The sequence below is a fragment of the Erythrolamprus reginae genome, chromosome 4, assembly GCF_031021105.1.
Source record: "Erythrolamprus reginae isolate rEryReg1 chromosome 4, rEryReg1.hap1, whole genome shotgun sequence".
NCBI classification, from domain to species: domain Eukaryota; kingdom Metazoa; phylum Chordata; class Lepidosauria; order Squamata; family Dipsadidae; genus Erythrolamprus; species Erythrolamprus reginae.
Genome location: NC_091953.1, coordinates 12,114,591 through 12,142,158, shown reverse-complemented (window position 1 = coordinate 12,142,158; position 27,568 = coordinate 12,114,591). Strand labels below are relative to the sequence as shown.

Genomic DNA, 27,568 nt, shown 5'->3' with positions numbered 1-27,568 from the left:
CGGCCCGATGGGGCTTTCGCGGCCTTGGCGAAATACGCGCGATGAGGTGAGTGGGCTGTGCAGGATCCGCCGTCATCCGTCCGGTTTCCGAGCTCGTTACGGCTCGAATCGCTGATTTATTTATTTATCAGGCTTCCATGCCGCCATTTCGACAGGAAACCCGCGTCCCGAGGGACGGATGTTCGCGCTTAATTCGCCCGTCGTGTTAGACCGTAATTTATTTGGTTGGCTGGATGGTTTATGGGGGCGATTCATGAGCTGAGCGATAATAGCTTTCATCAAGCCGCCGTTTTAGCATTACCTTGTTCCATAGATCAAATGAATGATCCATTGGGATATGTATGCCCATAGCAAAACAATTTACCTGACGTGCGGCCAGAATCTGAAAATAACAATTTAATTCAGCACAGTCCTTAAAAGCAAAATGGATGTTTTTTCTTAGGAATCCTACGGCAACACCTCAACAAAAACCATATATATTTGATTATTCATATTACAACTGCGGCTAGATTAGCTTTTGCTCAAATGTGGAAAAATGAAGAAATACCACAAGAAGAGCTAATACGGGAGAAAATTACACAATGTGCAGAAATGGTTAAATTAACATTAGAATTAAGAGGCAACGAGGAGTCTCAATTTTATAATTGCTGGAACCTATTTTACCACTGGCTTGAAAAAAAGAACAAACCCGCCAAACAAATTAAATTTCTAACTATGCAAAAGAAACTTACCTGGTGAAAGTCTAATGTATATAGAAAATAAAGTTATGTGTAAATAATTAAGACTATTACTAGCTTTTTTTCTCTTACATTCTTTTCTATTTTCTGTTATTTTATAAGCAATTCAGATTATTAAATTACCTATAAATTGGCTATAGAGAATATACATAGTTCATACCATTATTATTATTATTAATAATAATAATAATAATAATAATTTATTAGATTTGTATGCCGCCCCTCTCTGAGACTACAGACCTGTTGCACACTCCTCTGCTTTCTATTATGTTTTTAATTTCATGTGATTGTCTTGTCTTTTATATTGTCATTATGTATTTATATATGTAAATAAAATTTAATAAAAGTTTTTAAAAAATGGTTATCTGCATATGGTGGGATTGGGATAGATTGTAAGGGGTAATGCCGAAATATATATTTATCTGATTCTTAAAATAATTGTATTTTATTCCAATTGCTTGCAATTTAATTTTAAATCGCTTTTAATCAAATCTTAGTAACCATTTGTTTCTGGAATTGTGCACGTTGAGATGGCCCAATGGCTAATCAATCAATAAATGTAATGCAAAAAATATATACATAACCTAAAGCCGGTTTAGGTGCAAGATGTGTAAATCCCTGATTCCTATTTTAAAATAATCCCAATTCATTTTGCCCACCTGCCCCTCCCCCCAATATATAAAAGGGGGGGGCCTATAACTTTTGCCCAGGGATTGGACAAGTGATCTGCCCTTAATTGACAAAATACTGAATACCTTTCAGCTCTTGTTTCTGATGAATTCTAATGGTTTTTTATTAAAAGTCTTCAGAGAGAGGCGGCATACAAATCCAATAAATTATTATTATTATTATTATTATTATTATAGACTGCTTTGGGTACTTCAGCCTTGAGTCTGTAGAACTAATTTCTCTTTATCTTTTCAAGGTCGAAAACCAATATGGCTAATGAAACCAGAGCTTCAGCTCTTCCTGATAATCAAGATAGAGAAGTGTGGGTATTTTTTATTGAAGTCATGAAATCTTCATCTTTGGAATAATAAATCAATTCTGCATTTCATTGCACTTCATGATTCTTGACAAATGTATATACAGTGAACCCTCGAGTTTCGCGTCCTCGAGCATCGCGAAAGGGCTATATCGCTAGTTTTCAACCCGGAAGTAAACTCCACCATCTGCGCATGCGTGCCCTTCCACGCATGCGTAGATGGTGGAGTTTCCCCGCCGGGCAGAGGCTTCCCTGGGTCTTCCCCCTCTTGCCCCGGTAAGACCCCAGCGGCGGCGCCTTGGGGACACCCCAACTCCGCTTCCCAGCTGGGAAGCGGAGCCGGCAACAGTGTGGGCGGGCGGGCGGCGCGCGCGAGCTTCGGGACACCCCAACTCCGCTTCCCAGCTGGGAAGCGGAGCTAGGGTGTCCCCAAGTGCGTGCGCACCCCAGGCGCGAGCAACGGGGTGGGCGGGCGAAGGGCGGGCGGCAGTGGAAGTAAAAACACCATCTGCGCACGCGCAGATGGTGTTTTTACTTCCACTGCCGCCCGCCCTTCGCGAAAAATCGATCATCACTTGGGGTCCTGGAACGGAACCCTCGCGATGATCGAGGGTTCACTGTATATATTTTACGTACACCGAGAGCATATGCACCAAAGACAAATTCCTTGTGTGCCCAATCACACTTGGCCAATAAAGAATTCTATTCATTTAGAAAACTATGTTTTTATTAGGCATGTTGGGTAGCTGCCTTTAGTCTGTTATATTGGATTGTCTCCTATTAATAGTCTCCCAAATATAGGGAGAAAATTAATCTCTTCTAGGCTAACCTTGCACAAATGAGGGCTCTAAAGGCCTTTTCATTTTGAATTAATACTATTTCTAGCTGATGGGTGACTCCAGCTCATTTCTGTAAGCGTATTCTAATTTATACAGCTACATTTTAATATCTTCCTAAATTTGTTTTGCCAAGTGAGAAATATGTTAAATTAATTTGCCCCATTTTTTGACTTGCTACATTTTTAAAAATATGTATCACCACAGTTGTTAAATTGGTAATAAGTGATTCTGGTCTTCCCATTGATTTTGCTTCTGTCAGAAGATCACAAAAGGTGATCACATGACCCTGGGACACTGCAACGGTCATGAGTCAGTTACCAAGCATGGACATATGAATGGTCATGCGTGAAATACAGACTCAAGTCGATTTTTTTCAGTGCCATAACTTCAAACGTTCACTAAATGAAGTATTGTAAGCTGAGGACTACCTGTAACGATGATTCTGAATGGCTTATATTTTTAAAAAATAAAACAAAATATCCAATAGAATAAAATAGAATTATTTATTGGCCAAATGTGATTGGACACATAAGGAATTTGTCTTTGGTGCATATGCTCTCAGCGTATATAAAAGAAAAGATACATTTGTCAAGAATCATGAGGTACAACACTTAATTGTCATTTCTTTCTTTATTTATTATGAAAATATAATCTTAATTGAAGATAAATGGGATACATAAGACTGCAGATATCGATACGAATTTATATAAAATTTGAATACAATCATAAGTCAAAATACACACCTATATATATAAAAGGAAAGAAAGCTAAAGAAAAAGAGGGGGAAGAAATAAAAAGGTAAAAGGAGGAGAAATAAGAAAGAAAGAAGAAAAAGTAAATTCACATCTATAAATTTATCAAGTGTCATAAGTGGTGTCAACTTATCTGTTGACCCGATTATGCTATAGCTTTTAAGATCTTTACTATCAGTATAGATAAACATTTTTAAGTTTCTGAACTTGTGTTAGAGTTTAGATTTTTGCCATTTTGAATTTGTTTGTCCTTTTTCATGAATTCCTGATGTTAGTTCATAGATTCATGGTATAATTGTTTGGGTGGAAGTTTAAGGATCATGATAAAATTGTATTTTATTTATTTATTTGTTCAATTTCTAGGCCGCCCTTCTGAGACTCGGGGTGGCTTACAACATATTAATATATAACAATGGAAGAAATCAAAATTAAATAAAACAACACTCTAAAACAACACCCTTAGCTTAAGACATCTCACAGACAGCCCACCTCATACATCTCTGCGTATCTCCAACAGTCATATAATAATGGGGGCTGGCACAAACCAAACAAATTCAATAGCCCCACACCTGCTGGCATATAAGCATCGAAGAAACAATAAAAATAAGAGTTACAGTATAGTCATAAGTGGGAGGAAATGAGTGATAGGAATGATGAGAAAAACTAGTAGCAATAATAGTGCAGACTTAGTAAATAGTTTGACAGTGTTGAGAGAATTATTTGTTTAGCAGAGTGATGGGCTAAGCGTCAACCTATTCCAAAGCCTGGAAGAATAAGCAGGTTTATAACATTTCTGAATGTCATCAAAATACATTCATACATAGGTGCATATTTTTGGGTCGTGTACAATTTTACACAGATGGGTTCTACCGTGCTTTCTGGATACAACACCTCCAGGTAGCTATTTTGCATCCCCCTCTTGAAAAGTTATTGACCTGAGTAAAAAGATTAATCACCCATGATCAACATTGGTTTAGACTTGCTTGGGGGGTGGGGGGAGACAGAGAAATCTACAGTGCTACTAAGGGGGTAATTCTTACCTTTCATGACTTCAGATCTGGCCCACGTTCATCGAAGCACTCAAGGAAAAAAGCTTCAAATTCGGCAAGAGATGCCGGCGGGCCATCTTCTGCGGCTATGCAAAGAGATCCTTCCCCAGCTTGTACGAAAGCTGAGAATCAGACGAAGTTGCCCAAACCCAAAATTAATCTTCAGGCCCTCTTCGATTACCACTTCACACGAAAACAGCACCGGTTCCGCAAAAAATGGAACCCTACGGAGAGAAAGCCGAGCACATCTCGCAGGTACACCAGAAAATGGGCGGAGAGGCGCAGAATTCCAGAAGAGGAACAAAGGAGGCGATTGAAAGACAGAGGGATTGTATTTCCTTTCGTGGAGAAATACTACGGCAGGAAGCACCTCCCTTTAAAAATGGTGCGAGAATACGAGGTAAATCACAATTTCACACTACTATTTTTGGCTCTTTCAACCCCTCTGCTGCAAGTCCCTGTTGCATTGGTTCAGCTGAACCACTAGTTAACTTTCTGCAACCAGTCATTAGTACAGAGAACCGTGCCCAGCAGGCCTCGCCCCCCCAGTCACCTCTTGTCACCCCTAGCCTCACCTTCGCCTCAGAGGCATATCAGAGGTCCCACAGAGTGGGTCTTCTCCGGGTCCCGTCAACTAAACAATGCCGCTTGGCGGGACCCAGGGGAAGAGCTTTCTCTGTGGCGGCCCCAGCCCTCTGGAACCAACTCCCCCCAGAGATTAGAATTGCCCCCACCCTCCTTGCCTTTCGTAAGCTACTTAAAACCCACCTCTGCCGCCAGGCATGGGGGAATTAAGATTCCTTTTCCCCCTAGGCCTTTACAATTTTATGCATGGTATGTTTGTATGTATGTTTGGTTTTTTATATTAAGGGGTTTTTAATTCGTTTTTAGTATTGGATTACTATTGTACACTGTTTTATGATTGCTGTTAGCCGCCCCGAGTCTTCGGAGAGGGACGGCATATAAATCCAATAAATAAATAAATTTCTATAGTTCTTTAAAAATATTGTTAACACAAAGGGTCCTTGGTGCTCTCTCAGCTTGCTTGTTTTCTTGTAGACACTGACCCAACTAGGTAATATAGGGTGCGTTCCAAAAGTAATGCAATTTTTTAAAAAAGTAATTTATTGGACAGATTTGCACAAACACTTAAAATTCTTCAAAGTACTTTCCTTGGGCCTGTACACATTTTTCCCAGCGACTGCCATGACCGGTATGCGCCCTGGAAGGTGTCTTCGGGGACCTCTCTTGCAAGGTCTTCGTCACGGCTGATTGGATCTCTTCTATGGATGAAAAATGGGTTCTTTTGAGGGCTGGGAACAAAAAAAAGTCTGCTGGGGTGACGTCAGGATTATGGTGGTGGGTGGGACAGCGTTGGCACCTGGTGTTTGGCCAAGAACTCGCGGACTCGTAGTGCATTGTGGCAAAAATGTGTTGAGGCCCAAGGACAGTACTTTGAAGAATTTTAAGTGTTTGCGCAAATCTGTTCAATAAATTACTTTTTTTTAAAATTGCATTACTTTTGGAATGTATTGTCAATGCCAGTCTTTCCAGTTGATAGTATTGTCTCCTATTGAGTGGATGTGAAGCTTGCACTTTCGCTTGTGTCTCGAAAAATAAAATCCTTCTCTCCCAGCATGCAGCCTTGAAGGGGTTTTTCAAATACATTGAAATGTTGAAGTATGAACATCATTTAAAGAAGTCCTTGACCCGGTTGAATGCTGTGGGCGATCTCGAAAGTGAATGTCTGGAATCACGGAGGCACAAATACATGGACGATGATGGACCCATTTCTCCCATTGCAGAGACCAGGTAGATATACTGAGACTTTCTAAATTGGGTTTTGCAATCCAAATTTGCGGCGATCAGAACTTGTGGCTACAATTGTGCGATCGTTGAAATTGTCTCTTTGGTGTCAATCCTGATAGGGCCTATTACTTTATCTAATACCTTTTGAATAATGCTTCAGATGAAATTTTACTCAAAGGTCATTTTCCCCCAAATATCCTGACATTTTCAGGAATTAAGAATTTAGCTGCCCAGAACAAAAATTGTAATTGGCTTTGTCATTATTCTCTTCATTGAACATAACATAGGTATTGGGTGGGTTCTAATTTACCTTGCTGCTGGTTTGCTTCCTTGCGTGGCCACATGTGCAGTGCTGAAAAATCGGGGGGGGGGGGGGGGGGCTGAAAACAAGATGGCGGCAAAGTGCCTGTTCTGGTACAAGCTCAGCTTTTCCCAGTCAGATAACTTAGCACAAAGAGATATCGCAGATCATTTTATTACATGAATTCTCACAATAACTCACAGTTATGATGCAATTCTTCTTCAGTATAATCTTTCCCATTGTGCAGGTAAAAAGAGGTTGAATTGACCCAGGCTCTAGCTGGAGCATCTACATGCTGGCTGGCTTAGTAAAAGTGAAGACAAAGACCCTCTGGAATGTTCTCTCCAATTACCCCTCATCCCGAGTCAGAGCCAATAGGAATACACCATTGTGGTCACATGTAGAACTATATTACCCAGAGTGCAATTTCACTACATTTCCCCTAATGCAATATCTTAAAGAGACATGCCTAAATACAGTCCAACTATCTCTGTCTCTGGGGACAGCACAGTGCCAGAAACTCAGCTTCTCTTGCATGCTAGGAAGAAAAAGATAAAATAAAAAATTCAAATAAATACATTTTAAGGAAAGATAGTGAACTGGTTCTGTGACGTCATTGTGGGAAGACCATAGGTATGGATAGTCCTTCACTTTAAACCATTTATTTAATGACCATGGTTGTCATTTTTAAACCCCTTCATAGCTTGGGACCAGGTTATTGGGTTTTAAAAATATATACTGCTCAAAATAAATAAAGAGAACACTTAAACAACACGATATAACTCCAAGAAAATCAAACTTCTGTGAAATCTAACTGTCCACTTAGGAAGCAATACTGATTGACAATCAATTCCACGTGCTGTTGTGCAAATGAGATATTCAATGAGAACATTTCATTCATTCAGATCCAGGATGTATTATTTGAGTGTTCCCTTTATTTTTTTGACCAGTATATACTCCACCTAAAATCATTTTTGAGCAAGTAGGCAGGTGTATAAATTTTCTAAATAAATAAGTGTAATATGATCATTGTTCTTTTTCAGCAATGAGGATTCTGGTAATGAAGACATTGGTGCCAAAATAGTGGTAAGTTGCCAGTAACCAAAGCTTGTTACCTCAATTCTTCTGTCACACTTTGGTTTTTACTTCTCCCACTTGCAAAATTCTGTTTAATTGCTCTGATTTTTAGCATTCGGCTTTTTTTTTTAATGCCCTTTCTGGTTTATCTTTTCCAGGACAAGCGCTGTTTTATATTGAGCTGCAAAATTCCCAAGAAAAAGAAGAAGTTGAATTCGAGAAAAAAATGAGCGGCATGAGTCTTCGGAGAGGAGCGGCATATAAGTCTAATAAATTATTATTATTATTAATATGTTCGTTAGAATTCAGGATATTTAAGTGGAACGCCTAGGAGGCCTGCAAATTAAATTTTAACGTTCTGAAGATCCAAGCTACCTTAAATAAAGTTGCTTAAAAGCAAGCAAAATACAAGCCAGGTATTTAGCTATAATGTTCCTTTCTTTCTTCTCTCAGTGCTCAGTGCAGTGTTTCCCAACCTTGGCAACTTGGAGATATTTGGATTTCAACTCCCAGAATTCCCCAGCCAGCATTCACTGGCTGGGGAATTCTGGGAGTTGAAGTCCAAATATCTTCAAGTTGCCAAGGTTGGGAAACACTGGCTTAGTGTATAATTCTTTCTGAAGATCAGACTTTTATACCTGCTTTTCAGAACACAAATTTTGTATGACAATGAGTTAATCACTGTTTTCTCACAACGGGGGTGTGTACGTTCCATTCACCCTTTTATATCCTAATATGTGAAAGCTGAAATTGTATTTATGAGGTGTGGTGGGTTCTAAATTTTTGGTACTGCACCCATAATGTAATGTATGCGTGACTATCACATGTCAACACCCCCCTACGCATGTGCACGCAATATCCTTGTATTCCCCACCCCCAGCACATGTGTGCGTGACCCCGTGACCCGTTTTGGGACTAGCAGGTCTCGCTGCAGCCTCCTGGGACCAAAAATGGGCTGCAGAGGAGGGCGCGCTGGTCCTTTCACGCTCCTCCAGCCCCATGTGCATGCATGCGCGACCTCAGCGTTTCTCCCACTTGCGCCCTGTTCTCCCTGAATACATGGCAGGGACCCGAAAATCAGCTGGCGGGAGGGGCGCATGCATGCGCAGTGGGAGTGAGGTGAGTTGGCGGCTCTTTTGCCCGCAGAGAGAACTTATGGCATACGTGCCATAAGTTCGCCATACAGTTTATACATGGTATGTTTGTGTGTATGTTTGCCTTTAATAATGGGGTTTTTAGTGTTTTTTTAAATGATTAGATTTGTTCTTACATTGTCTTTGTTATTGTTGTGAGCCGCCCCGAGTCTACGGAGAGGGGTGGCATACAAATCTAATAAATAATAATAATTTGATTTAAAATCTGCACTGCCGTTCCTGTGATGACTGATTTTAGTTCAACTGCTAAATGATTCACAAATGAACTCAATCTTAACACTCTGATTGGAACGGAGGGCTGAGGAAATTGTTAGCCTGAGGCAAGGAGGGAAGTGTTTTTAATAGGAAAGTGAACACAAGAACAAGGGGACACAATCTGAAGTTAGTTGGGGGAAAGATCAAAAGCAACATGAGAAAATATTATTTTACTGAAAGAGTAGTAGATCCTTGGAACAAACTTCCAGCAGACGTGGTAGATAAATCCACAGTAACTGAATTTAAACATGCCTGGGATAAACATATATCCATTGTAAGATAAAATACAGAAAATAGTATAAGGGCAGACTAGATGGACCATGTGGTCTTTTTCTGCCGTCAGACTTCTATGTTTCTATGTTTCAATTGAGCAAACTGGCTACCTGTAGAAATGTTGATAAGGAAAAAAAAATGGGGGCACAGTAAATCGGGCTGAGTCGGTTATAAATAAATAAATGATGCAGGACCTGAGGTAATGCCGCAAACTGATACACACCTAATGTGTTTTTTTTCTGTCTTTGAACTAGCAAAACCACTGAACTAAAAATACTATCTGGAAAAGAACAGATCTGCAATTTCAGCTTAGGCACGGTTGCATTGTCCCCTTCTCCCCCACAGAAAATCCTTCTGATTCAAAGACAAGGCCAATGGGCACCTTTTAGAACATCCAATAGGATCATAAGAATTTTGATTCCCCCCCCCTCCACTGTAGACCCAGGTGTAGGCAACTTGGCCCCTTTACAACCTCTGGATTTCAATTCCCAGAAGTCCCAGTTTTGAAGTTTACAGGGCATAAAGGAGCCAGAGTTGCCAACCCCTGAATATAGGCTGTGTTTTGTAAGATATTCTGATATTTAGATTTTTTTCCTATTTTTCCCTTTTTTATTCGGCAGCACAACTCCACAACGATCCACTATCTACTGCAGAACACAACATTTTACAGAAAGGCGTAAACCCAGGGGATGCCAATCAACTAGAATTCTTTGCCAGCCTTAGAAGGAGCATTTAAAACCCCAGGATTTCCCATAGAGATTCAAGACAATATGAGACAAGAATAGAATCAATTTGGAACAGACGATGCTTCAAAAATCTAAAAAGTACCGAATTGTCATCCTTCCAGCCGATAAAGGTTTTGAGCCAGGGTTATCATGGATGCATTACAATATATACAAAAAGCAAGAGAATTATTAGAAGGCAAACTTGGCATCCAGTGAACATGAATCCAACAGAAAAAGCGAATCGTCTGGATCTAAAGAATGCTCAGCGCCTTTGGCAAGAAAGGGCAGATCGCCAAAGAAGACCAGTGGCTGATGCAAGCAGGGGATGTATCCTCCCATAGGCCCCAGAGCTTGCAAACCAAGCATACTTCTCCCTTCAGGTGTATCTGTCAGGAACCCCAACATATAACATGGCTAAAGGATTGACTAAAAAATTCAGATACCTCAAGAGAGGGAAGCAAATACTCCCAACAACTACTGTGCCTCCGAAATGTGATCGCAGGCGAAGACAAAAGTGTCTTCCATCATTTGATGTCCATAGATTCAAAATTCGTGGCAGCATTAATGGCTACAACCTTTGATATTCTTGCTTTGATTGGTAACTGGCCATTTATACCAGCTGGAGAAAGTCTGCAATTCAGCTTATGCAAGAAGTAAGTTTGTCATTCTAATCGCCACCCCACAAAATAATAATAATAATTTTTTATTGGATTTGTATGCTGCCCCTTTCTGTAGACTCGGGGCGGCATACAAATCCAAAATCTTGTTTCTGATTCAAAGTGGGTGCTAGTAGGGCAGTGGCTCTCAACCTTTCTAATGCCGCGGCCCCTTAATAGAGTTCCTTAATATTGTGGTGACCCCCAACCCTAAGTCCAGCACCAATTCTTCCAACAGTTGCTTGGCAGGAAGGTCAGAGGGGATATCCCCACTATAAACGCCTGATTGGTCGGATTGTAAAAATAGATTCCAGGGCGCCAGGATAGAAGCTTTAGTTCCTAACACCATGGCAAATTTGTATTTTCCCATGGTCTTAGGCGACTCCTGTGAAGCTGTCATTCAACACCCCCCCCTCCCAAAGAGGTCCCAACCCCCAGGTTGAGAACCACTATAGTAGGGTGTCTCTTTAAAACATGCAGAAGGAAACATTTGATTTTTTGCTACACATAAAGATATAATGCCAGGGATGGACAACTTCAGCCTCTTTATGACCTTGGACTTCAGCTCCCAGCAGACCCGTGGTTGAAGTCCTCAGGTTTTAAGTGGGCCAGAGTTGCCCCCCCCAATACTAGATTGTGTTTTGTAGTTGCGTTAAGTATTCTTGACGTTTGGGATTTTTTTTTCTACTTGGACGTAGCACAACTCCAGGTTTTGACTGGCCTCTCAGACAGAAGCCATGGAGTCAGTGCTAAGAATATAACCTTCTTTGCAACCCACAGCTAATTTGTATTTGCTGTGTTACTTAAAGGAAGGGACATTGTAACATCTGGGCTTTTAAGAATAATCTGAAAGAATGAAGTTTGGTGACTGGTACAAAAAAAACCCTTACAGGTTGTCCTTGATTTAACGATGAGCCCCTAAACAAAATATATGGGTCTTGGCTTAATGTTAAAGAGTAATCACAGATAAAGAGTAAAACACAGATTCTGCTGACTGGTGTGAGATACTTTACAGGTATTCCTTGACTACTACCTGTCACTCAGGGACTGTTAGGACAGACATGACAGGCTTCTCTGGGGGAGATAGGATGGAATTAGAAGAATAGAATTAGAATTTGGACAGGAATGGAAGAATGGAATAGAATAGAATTAGAAGTAATAGAATAGAGATAGAAGTAATAGAAATAGAAAAAATAGTACAGTGGTACCTCATCTTACGAACGCCTCTTCTAACGAACTTTTCAAGATACGAACCCGGTGTTTAAGATTTTTTTGCCTCTTCTTCCGAACTATTTTCACCTTACGAACCCAAGCAGCTGCTGCTGGGATGAAGGGGTTTCTTTTTTCCCTTTTTTGAAGAAAGAAAAGGGAGGGGCTGCTTGGAGTAGGAAAAATTTTGCAGAGAACAAGGTGCTTGCAAAGGAACTGAAACGGTGTCTTTTGAAGAAAGAAAAGGGAGGGGCACCCCCCTTGCCTTTCTTCCTTCCCACTCACCCTTTAGCCTAGCCTTGCTTCTTCCACCCGCCCCCTTTAGCTGCTCCTCCCTGCCCTCTGTTCGCCTCCCTTCTAAAGTTTGGGATTTTCCTGAAGGATTTGCACGGATTATTTGCTTTTACATTGATTCCTATGGGAAACATTGTTTCCCTCCTGGAACCAATTAAGTTCGTATGATGAGCTACCACTGTAGTAGTAAACCTTATCTGTTGGCAAAATGGCAGTCTCCACTACTAAAATTAAACCTCTTAATTGCTTAGCATAATGCATAGATTTTAAAATTATTATTTGTCAAACCATGCACAAGATAGCAGTTATGGATATGAACATGAACGAAGGAAATTAGTACAAATAAATGGGGACAGTAAGACAGGGATGGTAGGCATGGTGGCACACTTATGCATGCCCCCTTTACAGACCCACTAGGGATGGAGTGAGATCCACAAGTAGACAGTAGTTTAAAGTGGAGGGTGTGAAGCTGTAACAACCAAATTGAGTAGATTATTCCAGGCAATGGCCACTCTGTTGCTGAAGTTGTATTTTCTGCAATCGAGTTTGGAGAGGTTTGCCTTGAGTTTGTATCGATTGTTTGACTGTATTATTGTGGTTGAAGCTGAAGAAGTCATTGACTGGTAAGACGTTGTAGCAGACAATTTTGTGTACTATGCTTAGATGGGGACCGCAGGCGGTGCAGTTCCAGATTGACCAAGTCCTAAATTTCAAACCTGTTTGTGTAGATCATCAACAACTTCAGGCATCAATCATCTTTCCCAATGAAATCATTGAAGTGACCCGTGACGGCCCTGAATTCAAGAACAGCGACAGCTCGGTGGCCCCACGTTGCTGCAGCCAAACTGGGAAACAAACAAAATTGGTAAGAATGTTTCCTGTTTCATGGACAATTCTTGATTTCAAAAAATAAATGTTGGAAAACCAATTGTGGGGGAAGATAAAAGGTGTGTTGGTACCCATTAGTACTTGGGATATATAAAATAATCAATTTTGGAGATGAATAATGCTTGAAGTGATATAAACCGCTTATTCCTGAAATGTTTCCCATCCCTTAATTAGTTTGGAACTATGCAGTATACATGTTTCTTTTTTTAGAATAATATTTATTAAATGTTTAAATTAAAACAAATAAACAAAATTTGACTAACAAACATGCATTACATATCATAGGCACACATTCTGTTGCAACATCACTTTTCTTTTCTACGTATTCATAATTAAAAGAGTATTTACAATAATTTGTTTTTATTTGATTTCATAACTATCTTTCTCTGTGCTTAAGACTAATTCATTACATAGAAGATTTATTTGTCAACCATACTGTTGACTTTTGTGATCCAGCGACCTGTCCTTTATCTAGTTTGAGGACCGCCTTCTGCCGCCCGAATCCCAGCGACCAGTTAGGTCCCACAGAGTTGGCCTTCTCCGGGTCCCATCGACTAAGCAATGTCGTTTGGTGGGACCCAGGAGAAGAGCCTTCTCTCTGGTGGCCCCGACCCTCTGGAACCAGCTCCCCCCAGATATCAGAGTTGCCCCCACCCTCCTTGCCTTTCGCAAGCTCCTTAAAACACCTCTGTCGTCAGGCATGGGGGAATTGAAATTTCCCTTCCCCCTAGGCTTATAGAATTTATACATGGTATGCTTGTATGTATGATTGGTTCTTTAAATTGGGTTTTTTAAAATTATTCTTTAATATTAGATTTGTTTTCTTTGTCTTTTCATTGTTGTTAGCTGCCCCGAGTCTTCGGAGAGGGGCGGCATACAAATCTGATAAATAAATAAAATAAATAAATTTATTAAGCTATGCAATTTGATTTTGTATGTTTGGAAAAGTATGTGCATTCCATTCCATTTGTATAGCTGCTAAAGTAATATATATTATTTTATGTTCTATCGATATGTGGTGTGGTTTACCCGTGTCTACATTTCCTATGCGTGGAAAGGGTGAAAGAAACAATATACATTTTCTTTGTAGCACTGGTTGGGGACGGGACTATAACCGCACTGTATGGTATCTACAACCAGCAGTTATTCCTGGTGGCTTGTTCAAAAAACAGTGCAAGATCAGTTCAGCATGTGGCATCGTTGGTTCTCAAGCTGCTGTGCATGTGCAACCTGGTATTTTTGTTGAGACAAGTAGGAACAGTGAAAAATGTTAATTCTGGACAAAAGTTCATCCAAAAGGAAATTCAACATTTTAGAACTCCATGTTACCCTGCTGCACTATTGTGACTGGTATAACAAGCAGGTCATCTGTTGCTGGGTTTTCTCTCCCATCAGGAAACCAGACCCTGGGATGAATTAAAATGCTTGTAGTCCTCCACTTATGACCACAATTGAGCCCCAAATATTTCTTAAGTGAGACATTTGTTAAGTGAGTTTTGCCTCACTTTACAATCTTTCTTGCCAGAGTTGTTAAATGAATCATTGCTGCTAATAAGTTAGTAACACAGTTGAAGCAATGGAAACCCAGTAGCGGCCATATGCTAAGAACTATTTGCATTATACAACCTCTGTTCCTGAAAAAATGTCACAGTAAACCATTTTCTATTCCAGAAAAATCCCGACAAGGAATAATTAAAAGCAAGCTGCAGTCATTTGAGCAAATCTTTGAAGGTAATACTGTATGTTGCTTTTTAAAAATGGGAATACCGTGCGTATCGTGACTCAGATTTAAGATCTTGCCTCATCAAAGTACTCCATGTGGGCACACCTCATTTTGTGTCTGCCAAACGATGCAATGAGGCTAGAGAAAACACAGGTTGTGCTTCCATCATTGTAAAACAAGTTATATTGGTGACAATGAGACCTGGGATAAATTTATTCTGCCGTTTCATTAGCAAAATAAAGATATCAGAAGGTGTACAAGTCAGCGCTAGAGTCTGTTAGATCTCTACATGGGGTTACCTTTGAAAAGTGTTCGGAAACTTCAGATTGTGCAGAATGCAGCTGCGAGAGCAATTATGCCCATATTACTCCAACACTCCGCAGTCTGCATTGGTTGCCGATCAGTTTCCGGTCACAAGTCAAAGTGTTGGTTATGACCTATAAAGCCCTTCATGGCACCGGACCAGAATATCTTCGGGACCGCCTTCTGCCGCACGAATCCCAGCGACCGGTTAGGTCCCACAGAGTTGGCCTTCTTCGGGTCCCGTCGACTAAACAATGTCGTCTGGCGGGACCCAGGGGAAGAGCCTTCTCTGTGGTGGCTCCGACCCTCTGGAACCAGCTCCCCCCTGAGATTAGGATTGCCCCCACCCTCCTTGCCTTTCGTAAACTCCTTAAAACCCACCTCTGCCGTCAGGCATGGGGGAATTGAAACATCTCCCACTTGCCCATGTTGTTTTGGTGTTTGATTTCTTGTGTGCTTGTTTTTTATATATATTGGGGTTGCTTTTATGAATTTTTTAACCTAAAACTGTAATTAGATTGGTAAATATTAGATTTGTCACTATGTACTGTTTTTGCCATTGTTGTGAGCCGCCCCGAGTCTGTGGAGAGGGGCGGCATATAAATCCAATAAATTTAATCTAATCACCAACTCCATATTTTGAGTTGCTGGTCCCTGGGTCAGATATTTTTATGCTGGCTGGCAATGATAGATATGGGGGCTCATAAGATAAGGGTTGGTTTATGTAGCTGGTACCCAAAAGTAACACGGTAAATCAGTTCTACAAAACACGTTCTTTGAAGTGGGGGGGGGGGGAACTATATTAGAGGAAACTTACCAGATTTCGTCAAAGCAATTTTTTTTTCTTTTCAAGGAATCCTGTGCTGTTGATCCCAGAAGATCCCCGATGCGCATTTCAGACTAAACAAATACCAGCAACACCATTGAAAATCTCAAAGAACAATTAAAACAGACCGTACCAGAGCATACAGAAAGGCTGACTAAAAACATGGTCCAAGATACTGTCCCTAAGACAAGCTGGAAAAAGAGAAACCAAATTAAACCCCAGAATCAAAGAGGAGCTGGAGCGCAAATGGTTGGTCAACATGTCCAGGCCTCCCCCTATCTTCCGCAGAATACAACATTCTATACTGAAGCCTAAAAGTGTCGCCCAAGGCATTCCAGTCGACTAGAATTCTTTTGCCAACTTTAGAAGGAGCATTTATAAAACTACCGAGTTCCACACAGAGACCTCAAAAAGCATCCGAAAGAAGACAAGAACAAAACCAACTCGAAGCATAAGATGGAGCAGCTCGCAAAAAACCTAAAGAGTTACTAAATTATCATCCTTCCCGAAGATAAAGATTGAAAAGAGGATTATTATGGTACATCAGAAATAACATACAAAAAGAGCAAAAGAATTATTAGAAGATAAACGTACATCTCGGCGAACGCCACTTTGACAGCAAAATGAATAATTTGCCTCGAAAGAAGGTTCAGTGACCTCACCAAGAAAGGGGAAATCACCATAGACCAGTGGCCAATTAAAAGCAATGGATCTGTCTTACTCTTCTGTCGATGCCCCAAAGCATGCAAGCCAGGCATACATCTTCATTCAATTGTATCATTAACAGGAACCTCCAGAGACAATGGGGCAAAGAATTGATTAAAAGGCTCCGATATCTAACAGAGGAAAGCAAATACTCCCCACAATTGCTCACTACAGTGCCACCGAATAATCAAACACAGTGACCGTAGTTGAAGACAAAATCTCCCTCATTTGATGTCACAAGCTTTTTACAACCGTAGATCCAAAATTAGCCCATGACCCGTGACAGCGCTGTACTAACCAAATACACCAAAATGGAAAGAACCAGAAACACGGACATTGCCAAACGTTGCCCACCCAGCGCACTTCTAGTTCGGCTGACAAACACATCAACAGATCAGAGGAACTCCTGCGGGATGCTTGTTTTGTAAGCCCCCCTGAGTCAGCGTAGAAATCCAAATGAATAAGTAAATATAAATAAACAAAATTACTGATAGAGACCATAGTATCGATCGTAGTCGTATGCACACGATCAAAAATTTGGATCGGATACTGTTGTGGTTCAGCCTGAGGCAGATGAAAGACCAGCTGTGTCTCTGCTGGCTCCATGCCCGGGGGAGGATGAGAGGGAAGAGGAATGTGACGAGGAAGAGGGGCCTGGGAGCCCTGGAGAGGGGCTCTCTTCAGCAAGTAGCTTGGAGTCTAGAGTCATTGGATGAGGACGCACAAGCTGTCATAGATATGCGACAGAGACGCATAGATCAAAGGAGGCAGTAACTGAAGAGATATTATCAGCATTGAATAAGGAATACCAGGGCTTGGGCGTGGTCCTCATTAGCAGGGAAGGGTTTATTTGGTTATTTTTCTCTTTCTCATTATAAAACTGTGTGTGAATTCTACCGGCTTATCTTTTTGGGTTGGTCATAGCTTCCGGAGTGACCCAGACAGAACAGGTACATAGACGACACCTTTGTCATTACTTAAAAGGGCGAAGTAAGGACCCCTTCAACTTCATCTTTAAATTCGCTAGGGAAGGCGTGGCGGAATCATTCCACATGGCAAATTAGAAAGGCACGTCTGTTGTAAAGCCACCACACCAGCCATCAACAGACTGGCGTCACTGTAGCATACAAACTGAAGCCCTCCAAAATGGAAGCAAACCAAAAGACCCAGCAGCCCCCAGAAGAAAACCAGGAACAATCTACAACATATATTGCAAGGCCCATAACAGCCACTCTGGATAAACAGAGACACAAGACTAGCATATCATGTCTATAAATGCCAATTAGCTGTCGGAAGACATGAAAATTCCCCATCATCGATAAACATCGAGATGAACAGAAATTAATACCAAGATTAACATCAGACCATCCATCAAGCAAGCAATATCCCAGTTCAGGGATTGACAAGCTAACAGCGACCCTTCAGGGCCACACCTACCAACCCTGATAACGCAAGCCACACTAGTGTATAAAATGAGAACAAACCCTACTAGAAGTGATATTACCCAGTTTGGTAATGAGATAGCTGCAAGAAAAAAAGCGTCGAAGCTTCAGAACGTGCCAAGGACTCACCAGTTCAACCCTGAGCTACAGATCTTCTCTTCCATTGATAACGTCTGGCTGATTTGGTAAGATATTGAAGTAATTCTGAAACCGATACCAATTAACTAGCAGAACGATAGATAACTTTGGAATTTATACTGGGTTATATCCTACCTAGAGGGGTTTTAAAATTATAAATAACCTCATGGCCAAAGGATGGCGTGAAATTTGGGATTGTCATACTTTGTCAATAAAGTGGTACCTCTACTTACGAACGTAATTTTTATTATTATTTTTATTAATATATCCTAAGATTTTTATTAATACTGCTTCTTCATTGCTTATTTGACCCCTATGACAATCATTAAGTGTCGTACCACATGATTCTTGACAAATGTATATTTTATTTTATGTACGCTGAGAGCATATGCACCAAAACAAATTCCTTGTGTGTCCAATCACACTTGGCCAATAAAATTCTATTCTATTCTATTCTAATTCGTTCCGTGACCAGGTTCTTAAGTAGAAAAGTTTGTAAGAAGAAGCAATTTTTCCCATAGGAATCAATGTAAAAGCAAATAATGCATGCGATTGGGGAAACCACAGGGAGGGTGGAGGCCCTGTTTCCTCCCAGGAGATTCCTAGAGAGGCCCCATTCTCCCCGCCTTTTCCGGCTGTTTCCTCCCAGGAGATCCCTAGAGAGACCCCACGGAGGCTTCTTCCCGCCTTTTCCGGCCCTGTTTCCTCCCAGGAGATCCCTAGAGAGACCCCATGGAGGCTTTTCCCCGCCTTTTCTGGCCCTTTTTCCTTCCAGGATATTCCTAGAGAGGCCCCATGGAGGCTTCTCCCTGTCTTTTCCATCCCTGTTTCCTCCCAGGAGATTCCTAGAGAGGCCCCATAGGCTTCTCCCCACCTTTTCCGGTTACAATTTTAGACGCTTAAGTGTGTAAATGGGAAATGGTTCTTGAGAACAGGCAAAATAATCTTAAAACACCCGGTTTTATCTAGAAAAGTTCGTAAGTAGAGGCATTTGTAGGTAGAGAGACTACAGTACTCAGTAATACATAGTCATAATCAAATACGATTGTTATGATGATTGGCAAGATGTTCAACTGCTCTGAAAAGAGAGAATGATGTAACAGCCATTCTGAACAAAAGCAATTGAAGTAGCCTTGCTACCAATAGCTTGTTGATTTTTCTGGGCCCTTGCTGTATAAAAATGACATTCCTTGGAAATTTAGATTGCTGAGCAAGGGATGAGATTACCAAGGGGGCGTAATTGGTTTTCAATACAATGGGAAGTAATTTCTGGAACAGGGCCCCCTGAAACTAGCGCGAATGAACAATGGGCTCCCTTATTGGGGATGACACACATGGATAGAGTGCAAACCGTCAGCTCTTTTCAAGATACATTTTTTTTCTCTCAGAAATCCTTTTGCTGTCATTTTAGGTGAAATAAATGGAATCTGTCATATTCTTGGAAATAAGCTTAATACAACTTTTCCTCTGTCGTTGAAAAATAAATAAATAATACGTACATACATACATACATACATACATACATACATACCTTGCAGGTTAAGTTGGGCTGAGATACACCAGCAAGCTTGATGGATTTTAACCTAGCTACCTCCACCCTATTGCCAATTTTTTTTCCTGCCAATTTTTATTTTTAACAGACTCCTCATTTAAGTAACTGCTGCTTTAGGTTCTGGGTTTCTTAGGGACCAACCTGCAGGGAAAATACATTCAATGGAAAGGAACTTTTGAGGAGGCTTTCTCCTGTTCTTAAACTGAAAAGGTAACAAGAATTTGATCATTTTATTTCAGCAAGAAAACAAGATAGACACCAGATGCAACAGTATTGCCCTTGGATGATCCAAAACCGTCATAGGCACCACCACTTGAACTTGGAGAAAGTAGCAAGTCAATTGTCCGAAATTGAAAGTAATCTTCCAGATCACTGGACATTGCAACAGTATTGACAACTTTAAAATATGAGGGACGGGAAATTTCCAACGAAAAGTTTTAAGTTTGTAAGTATTGTGCGAAACGTGACTCCGCAAAAGAGAAAAGTGTTCATGTGTCCAAAAAATGGAAACACTTCCAGATTGAGGCAGCAGAGAAAAATAAAATACAAAAAAATGTGTATTGTCTGGAGGACAGAAGGGAAAGGGGGGACATGATCGAAACGTTTACATATGTTAAAGGGTTAAATAAGGTTCAGGAGGGAAGTGTTTTTAATAGGAAAGTGAACACAAGAACAAGGCACAATCTGAGGTTAGTTGGGGGAAAGATCAGAAGCAACGTGAGGAAATATTTTACTGAAAGAGTAGTAGATGCTTGGAACAAACTTCCAGCAGACGTGGTTGGTAAATCCACAGTAACTGAATTTAAACATGCCTGGGATAAACGTATATCCACCCTAAGATAAAATACAGGAAATGGGCCATGAGGTCATTTTCTGCCGTCAATCTTCTATGTTTCTACAACGTGACTCAAGAGGCAATAGGACTTTCAGGTTTTTCTTTGAAGATGTTTCGCTTCTCATCCAAGAAGCTTCTTCCGCTCTGACTGGATGGCATCAGAGCTGAAGATGATTCTTGGGTGAGAAACTAAAGATCTTTTTTTTAAAAAACCCGTGAAAGTCCAGTTGCCTTTTTGGGATTCTGACTGGATAATGGGGATTGGAAGGATTTATATTCCTTGCAGACAGCTGGTCATTTGAGAGTCCTTGAGGTCACTTTCGGGGGTTTATGTCTTTGGGGTTATCTGAGTAGTGCAAATGGGTGTGGAGCCTTCTTGGAACAGCTGAAAGTGTCAAGGTTCCAGATAACATCTGAACTAAATTAGAAACGAAGTCAAGACATTCTTTGAAATTCCAATTTAATTCCAGAGCCATGCTGGCAACCATATAAGGAATGCTGGATCTGAGGTTCCACCGAGTGAACACTCCACCAAGGGAACACTCAAAGAACACATCCTAGATCTGAATGAGTGAAATACTCTCATTGAATATTTTGTTCTGTACAAAGTTGAATGTGCATAACAATATGTGAAATTGATGGTCAGTTTTGCTTCCTAAGTGGAAAGTTTGATTTCACAGAAGTTTGATTTACTTGGAGTTATATTCTGTTGTTTAAGCGTTGCCTTTATTTTTTTTAAGCAGCGTACATGAAGTCCTTATATCATAGATCAGGGTGTCCAGCAAACCTGGAAAACGGAAATCATGGAAATCGGTGGTTCGCGAAATACCAGGGAATTTGTGGAAAGAAAACAACGTAATAGATCAGGGCGGAAAAACCAAACTGTATTAAAATGTTTAAAAGTGAGGGGGGGGAAATGGATCACACTGCCTGGCAGAGTCGAATAAAAATGAGCATAACTGGCAATAACTTGCTTTCTTAGCTACCGATATTTCTGCACGGCTTAGCTGTTTGGTATGACATCATCTACAGCCTTAACTAGATCGCAGGTTATAGGGAAATGTCAAGGAAATATCAGGGAATTTCACAAATTCCCCCTGGACACCCTGTAGATATCCATAGACTATCCATAGATAATCCACCAAATTGGTGAACTGAACCTGTCTAGATATAACCGTATTGAAAAACCAATATTGAGGTCTATCCCGATGGATCCTAACCGTAGGTTCTTTATCGTTGGAAACGCCTCATAAAGTGAAAGACTTGCGATTTCGTTTTGCCCATCAATCTGTGTGTGATGGGTGCAGTAAAATTGCAAGACAAATAAAGATTGTAGGGCAATCCTCAGGATTTCCTCCTAAAGAACAGCTGTGAAGAAATGTTTTCTAACTCTGCAGGTGGAGGGATGTGACACCCGTCGTGCTGGCCCTTCTGAAAAAGCTGTCGGTGAAAAGGTAAATGTGACCCCAATTTTGCCTCGTTTTAGCTTTGATCGTTGCCTTCGGCGCCTCGATGGCACATAATTCCTCCACCTTCAGCCTGAAATTTGGATTGGTTAAAACAGTGGTTCTTAACCTTTCTAATTCCACGACCCCTTAATATAGTTACTCATGTTGTGGTGACCCCCAATCATAAGTCTAGCGCCAATTCTCTCCAAAAGAGCTTTAAGCTGATTGGCAGGAAGGTCAGAGGGACATCCTCACTGTTTAAACGCCCGATTGGTTGCATTGTAAAAATATGTCCCAAGGCGCCAGAATAGAAGGCTTTAGTTCCTAACACCATGAGAAATTTGTCTTTTCCCATGGTTTTAGGCGACCCCTGTGAAACAGCCGTTCAACCCCCAAAGGGAGTGGAACAGGTCGTAAAATGAGGCAAAGCTCCCTGAACAAATTTCTCACAGAAATTTTTGGCTCAATTATGGTCGTAAGCCGAGGACTAACCGTAACTTGGTCACTTACCAAGGCTGCTTGAAAATCTTATTTCTGGTATGCTGTGGACGTGACCGCAAAGTAATTCCTCTAGGTTTTTACATTGCTGCCATGGTAGCAACAAATCTGGTGGGAACATTAGATTTAAAAAAAAATAAAAATTAATACCCTGAATTTAAAAGCTGCAAATTGAGACATGTCTGTGGTTTTGTGTCTTCTTCCTTCACATCTCAGCTCTACTTGTGTTCTCTGGAACAGATTGCCGTATTTTTCAGAGTATAAGATGCACCTTTTCCCTCCCTACGAGGTTTAAAATTCGGGTGCGTCTTATACTCCGAATGTAGCTTTTCCCAGCCCTAACTAGGTGCTAACAATCTTCCCAGCTCTTACCTTGCAGATTCTTTCATTGTTTCTCTGTGCAAAGAATGTTTTCCAAGCCCTAAGTCAGGGGTCCCCAAACTTTTTACACAGGGGGCCAGTTCACTGTCCCTCAGACTGTTGGAGGGCCGGACTATAAAAAAAACTATGAACAAATCCCTCTGCACACTGCACATACCTTATTTTAACATTAAAAAAAATGGGAATGTACTATTTAGAGGGAGGGAAGAAGTCTGAAATTCATACATGTTTATGTTTTGTTTTTAATTTTCTTTTGTTAACATCTGATTGGCTATACAAGGTTTTATTGGTTTATAGAAAAATGTATAAAAATATTTATAGAAAAATATATAAAGAAGGAAGCACTTTGGCATAATGATTAATAAGTTAGAAATATAATTGGTGTTGTACTTTTTGAAGAAACATTAAGGAGGGAATTTAATTAAAAGAAAAGTATGTACCTGGATGACATTAGAAAAAAAACTTTTGCAACTTTTTTGATGATTGATATTAGTTACTGACAAAATACCGCATTTTATTCAGGGAAAATTAGATGGTACATTGTACTGTTTGAATGTATGTTGAGAGAAAAAATTTAAAAAATGTACCCCCCCCCCAAAGTCTTTCCTTCCTCCGCCCTTCCATTCATTTCATTCTTCCTTCCTTCCTTGTTCCCTCCATTTCTTCTTCCTTCCTTCCTTTTCCTGCCATTTCTCCTTCTTTCCCACCCTCCCTCCTTCCCACTTCTCTCTTCCCTCTCCCTTTTTTTCCTTCTTTCTCATTTGTTTTGTTTCCCTCTCCCTCGTTCTTTCCCTCCATCATTTTCTCATTTTTCTCCTTTTCTCTCTCACATTCCCTCCCCCTCACTTGTTTTCTCTCCCTCTCTCTCTTGCTTTCTTTCTCTCTCTCCTTTTCTTCTCTCTTCCTTCCTCTCTTCTTTTTTTTTTCTGCCCTGCAACACGCCGCGGGGCAGTCGGCTGCAAGCAGAAGCTCCCAAGACGGTGGCACCGACGTCGTGTCGTAGTACATTGCTGGCGCTGCGCTGGGCATGGGCACGGGGCAGCGCCAGCAATGTACGGCGTCCTGCAACACATCAAGCCGCCGCCGCCGGTGCCTTGCAGCCAACCGCCCCACCGCCGCCTTAGGACTACTGCTGTGCCCTCCCGCTTGACCCACGCTGCGCCACCTTTGTGGCTTGCCCTGCTGCCCCGCGCCCACCAGAGCTTCCTGTGCGGCCGAAGCGCGGGGCGGAGTAGGTGGCGACGGCTGCTTCAGGCCCGCCCCTGAGCTGAGCTTCCTTTGGCTTCCTTCGAGGCAAAAGCTGCAAAGTTCACCTGCCGCCTCGAAGGAAGCCAAAAGAAGCTCAGCTCAACGAGGACCGGCTGTTGGTCCCTTGAAGCTGCCGCCGCCGCCGCCGCCCACTGCGGAGATCCCTTCGCCCGAACAGAGGCGGCGGGCTCAAAGGACCAAGAGCCGGTCTTTCTCGGCGCTGAATTGTTGCAGCCTCAGCCTCCGGGCGAAGGGATCTCCTCAAGCAACGCAGCTCCGAAAAGGACCGGCTCTTGGTCCCTTGAACCCGCCGCCGCCTCCGTTCGGGCAAAGGGATCTCCGCAGTGGGCGACGGTGGTAGCTTCAAGGGACCAAGAGCCGGTCCTCGTTGAGCTGAGCTTCCTTTGGCTTCCTTCGAGGCAGCAGGTGAGCTTTGCAGCTTTGTCCCGAAGGAAGCCAAAGGAAGTTCAGCTCGGGGGCGGGCCTGAAGCAGCCGCCGCCACCTACTCCACCCCGCGCTTCGGCCGCGCCGGGGCCAAGTAAGCCGAGGCTAGGCCCGTCGCCCCCGGCTCCAAGCGCGGGGCCTGGGCGGCGGGCAACCATAGGGAGGGCCTCCCCGTCGCCTGGCTGGGACATTGTGGCCGTTAACAATTTAGTGCGCGGGGGTCCTGATGGCTTGTTTACTGCCCCCTCCAGACGCTCTTGCAGGGCTTCCAGGCTCCCTGCGGGGCAGCAAAGAAGCAAAAAAGCAGCACTCTCCCGATCTCTCTCTCCCTCTCTTTCTTGCTTTATTTTTCTCTCAGTCCCTTTCTATGTCTCCCTCTTTCTCTCTCTCCCTCTCCGCAGCAGACCCCCCCAACACCAAAAGTGCCCAAACGCGCGCAAACCTCACCGGTGCAAAAAAAAAAAAAAAAAAGCAAAAAAGCGGCACTGGAGGGACCAAGACGGTCTGCAGCTGAGCGTCTGGAGGAGGAGGAGGCGGAAAGCCAGGGGGCGGGGAGGAAAGCAATTGGCTAATTTCTTTCTCAGAGGCACTGTTGCTGCTCTGCCATAGGGTGCTTTCCTCTCCGCCCCCTGGCTTTCCTCTTCCTTGCCGCCGCCAGACGCTCAGCAGCAGAGTGGAGGGGAGATTCGGGAACTTAGTATATTATATATGGTAAAATCTTGTACGCTGCTGCGGGCCGGGTAAATAGCCTCAGCGGGCCGCATCCGGCCCACGGGCCGTAGTTTGGGGACCGCTGCCCTAAGTCTTTGCAGGGTTTTTTCATTGCTATATCTTGCTCCAAATAAGTTTCTTTCCAGTCCTAACTAGGTGCTAATGATGTTCCCAGCTCTTACTGGCTTGCAAGCTCTTTCATTGTTACTCTCTCCAAAGAAGATTTTTTAAAGCCCTAACCAGGGGATAAAATAATGTGCTGAAGCTAACCAGACTAAGGACGCTAGCCAGATGAATATCTAGCAAGCAGATTCTTTTCCCTTTTTTCCTCCCCAAAAACCAAGCTGTGTCTTGTGCTCTGAAAAATATGGTAACAACTCAGAACTTAAGACCCGTGTGTCGTAGCTTGATGTTTAACCGCATTTTATTCTGTTTCCAGCAGTATGCCTTCAATCGAAATGTGCTCCCAAGGAAATCTCGGGGAAAATTTGCAATTTGGCTGAAAGTGGGACTTCGAGCCGAAGGTAAAATAAAAGGCCTTGAGACAACATGCAGTACAGAAGGTCACTTCAAAGAGAGCTGTGTTGCAAATGAACAGGCAGCTCTTAACGCGGTGACCTTAGATGGAAATCCTCAGGAGGATATCAATGGGGGACCTGGAGCCCTCTGTGATCCAAACCAGAGGAGACACGTTGAAAAAAAGTCAAAACGGGTGAAAGACTTCGTTGTGCGGCATTTGGGATGAATGACTCGATGGTGGTGTGGTTGGCTCACAGCCAGGCTCTGGCCACGGACTTTGAAGCTGATGATCCAGGGCCATCTGGGCATGGTCAGTAAGCCAGACGAAAAGTCTGGGTGTGAGGAGCCTACAGAGGCTAAAGAACCCCCAAGGATGTGCAGCCCCAACTGCGGCTTTGCCAGGGTCTGAGGAGGAGGAGATAAGGGATCTGATCCTGAACGTACGGGTGAGAAGGATGTGGGGGCGGCAGGAGCAGTTAAGAAAGCACAGTAAGAGGAAGTGAGATCAGCTGTGCATAGTCTGCACTCCCTGAGTACATAAAGGGAGGAGTTTGGAGGGTGCTCTTTGCAAGAAGCCAACCTTCATGCCTATGAAAGAGAAGAGTCTGTAGAGCAGGGGTGGGCTTGTCATGTTTGTCACGTTGCCCGCTCAGATTATGCAGCATGGCAAATCCTTCCTCCGCTTCCTCCCAGGTGGGTGGGCACAGATGTCCTTGAACTGCTTGAAAGAATTATTTCCCCCCTCCCAAGTTCCCATAAACATCAGGCCTTTTATAATGTGGCAAGCCGTTAATATATCACCAACGTCTGCACCGGCTTGACACTGGATTGATTTTATGGGTATGTTTTGCTTCCGTTTCAGGTTGCTGGCTCTTAAAAAAGAATGCCATGGGGAAGACAAGGAACAGAAATTGGTCTCTGACCAAATATTTGGGCATTAATTGCTTGAAATTAATGCTTGTATTTCTTGTAAGCAGACATATTCTTGTGTGCTTCTGTTAAATAGATATTTGTTTGAATACTCTACAATTGCATTTGCTGCCGTTTTGATGTACTGTGGTTAACGTAGCTTACTTTAATAAATCGGACTAGGCATTAGTCAAACAACCTGTGAGGTCTTGTTTCATGTTCTTGTATGCTCTGAATCTTTTTTTTCTTTTTTCTTTTGCATCCCCCATGTGCTTCTAGACAGCAACACAATAAGCTCAGACTGGCACTGCTCATTAATGCAACATTAGGCAGGTTAAGAAAAATGACACATTGCGTTCAGGCCTTTTCTCTTAGTGGCAATTGAAATTTCCAAGGTACCGAGTTATTCTTTCTCATTTACTTTTCATTCTCATCTCTTTCCCATTCTGCGAAACAAACAAATTTCTAAGAAATGTGGCTTTTGAATAACTTGGCAATCTACATTTTTGCAAATATTTTATTATAAATAGATAAAATAGTGGTACAAAAAGCAAACCTGAAATGTTGAAAATAAAAATCTCTCGAGTTGAAAAGCCATAATTGGAGACAACAATTGTCTATACATAGCATTGGGCATTTTTGGAAATACATCCATACCCAATGTAAATTTTATCTCAAATTCTGCCACATAATTATCGCGGAGACCTCAGATATGATGCTGATAAATTATTCTCTGTTGGTGAAGCATCTGCAAAATACTAGGTTTTCAAATTGATTTTTCTGGCTCGTAGTTTTTCCAACGTTTTCTGTAAGAAAATGGGAAAGAAAATAATTTATAAACAATGAATAAATGGCAGAAGTATAATAGCAATAGCACTTTGA

General features: G+C 42.0%; 2 protein-coding genes and 5 non-coding genes across 13 annotated transcripts in view; 6 read left to right on the top strand and 1 right to left on the bottom strand.

Annotated features, from left to right (window-relative positions):
• TAF1D (TATA-box binding protein associated factor, RNA polymerase I subunit D) lies at positions 1–26,884 on the top strand. Its single transcript, XM_070749615.1, has 13 exons — positions 1–46; positions 1,663–1,728; positions 4,369–4,762; positions 5,999–6,174; positions 7,516–7,558; positions 7,708–7,965; positions 9,852–10,609; positions 12,844–12,980; positions 14,675–14,734; positions 15,883–18,187; positions 19,932–20,137; positions 21,925–21,981; positions 25,698–26,884. Exons 1-6 carry the CDS (start codon positions 42–44, stop codon positions 7,777–7,779), a joined length of 756 nt encoding a protein of 251 aa, XP_070605716.1. The 5' UTR covers positions 1–41; the 3' UTR covers positions 7,780–7,965; positions 9,852–10,609; positions 12,844–12,980; positions 14,675–14,734; positions 15,883–18,187; positions 19,932–20,137; positions 21,925–21,981; positions 25,698–26,884.
• LOC139167441 (small nucleolar RNA SNORD5) lies at positions 8,919–8,993 on the top strand. The gene has a single exon (XR_011559147.1). It is a non-coding gene; the product is annotated as a small nucleolar RNA SNORD5 (small nucleolar RNA).
• Positions 14,119–14,256, top strand: LOC139167429 (small nucleolar RNA SNORA8). The gene has a single exon (XR_011559139.1). It is a non-coding gene; the product is annotated as a small nucleolar RNA SNORA8 (small nucleolar RNA).
• LOC139167430 (small nucleolar RNA SNORA1) lies at positions 14,801–14,938 on the top strand. The gene has a single exon (XR_011559140.1). It is a non-coding gene; the product is annotated as a small nucleolar RNA SNORA1 (small nucleolar RNA).
• Positions 19,184–19,258, top strand: LOC139167428 (small nucleolar RNA Z40). Its single transcript, XR_011559138.1, has one exon. It is a non-coding gene; the product is annotated as a small nucleolar RNA Z40 (small nucleolar RNA).
• On the top strand, positions 21,720–21,852 carry LOC139167431 (small nucleolar RNA SNORA18). The gene has a single exon (XR_011559141.1). It is a non-coding gene; the product is annotated as a small nucleolar RNA SNORA18 (small nucleolar RNA).
• A 305-nt stretch (positions 26,885–27,189) lies between the features above and the next one.
• Positions 27,190–27,568, bottom strand: part of CEP295 (centrosomal protein 295) — a 63,608-nt gene continuing 63,229 nt past the window's right edge. For all 7 annotated transcript variants that reach the window (XM_070749607.1, XM_070749606.1, XM_070749605.1 and 4 more), the window contains exon 29: positions 27,190–27,492. In XM_070749607.1, the coding sequence (XP_070605708.1) occupies positions 27,445–27,492 (48 nt within the window). In that variant the 3' untranslated portion in view covers positions 27,190–27,444. The remainder of the gene's footprint in view (positions 27,493–27,568) is intronic.

Excerpts from the sequence above, each read along its gene's own strand:
- TAF1D (XM_070749615.1), top strand. Across the intron at positions 6,175-7,515 it reads TCTCCCATTGCAGAGACCAG|CAATGAGGATTCTGGTAATG; the intron begins GTAGATATACTG and ends GTTCTTTTTCAG. Across the intron at positions 7,559-7,707 it reads ACATTGGTGCCAAAATAGTG|GACAAGCGCTGTTTTATATT; the intron begins GTAAGTTGCCAG and ends TATCTTTTCCAG.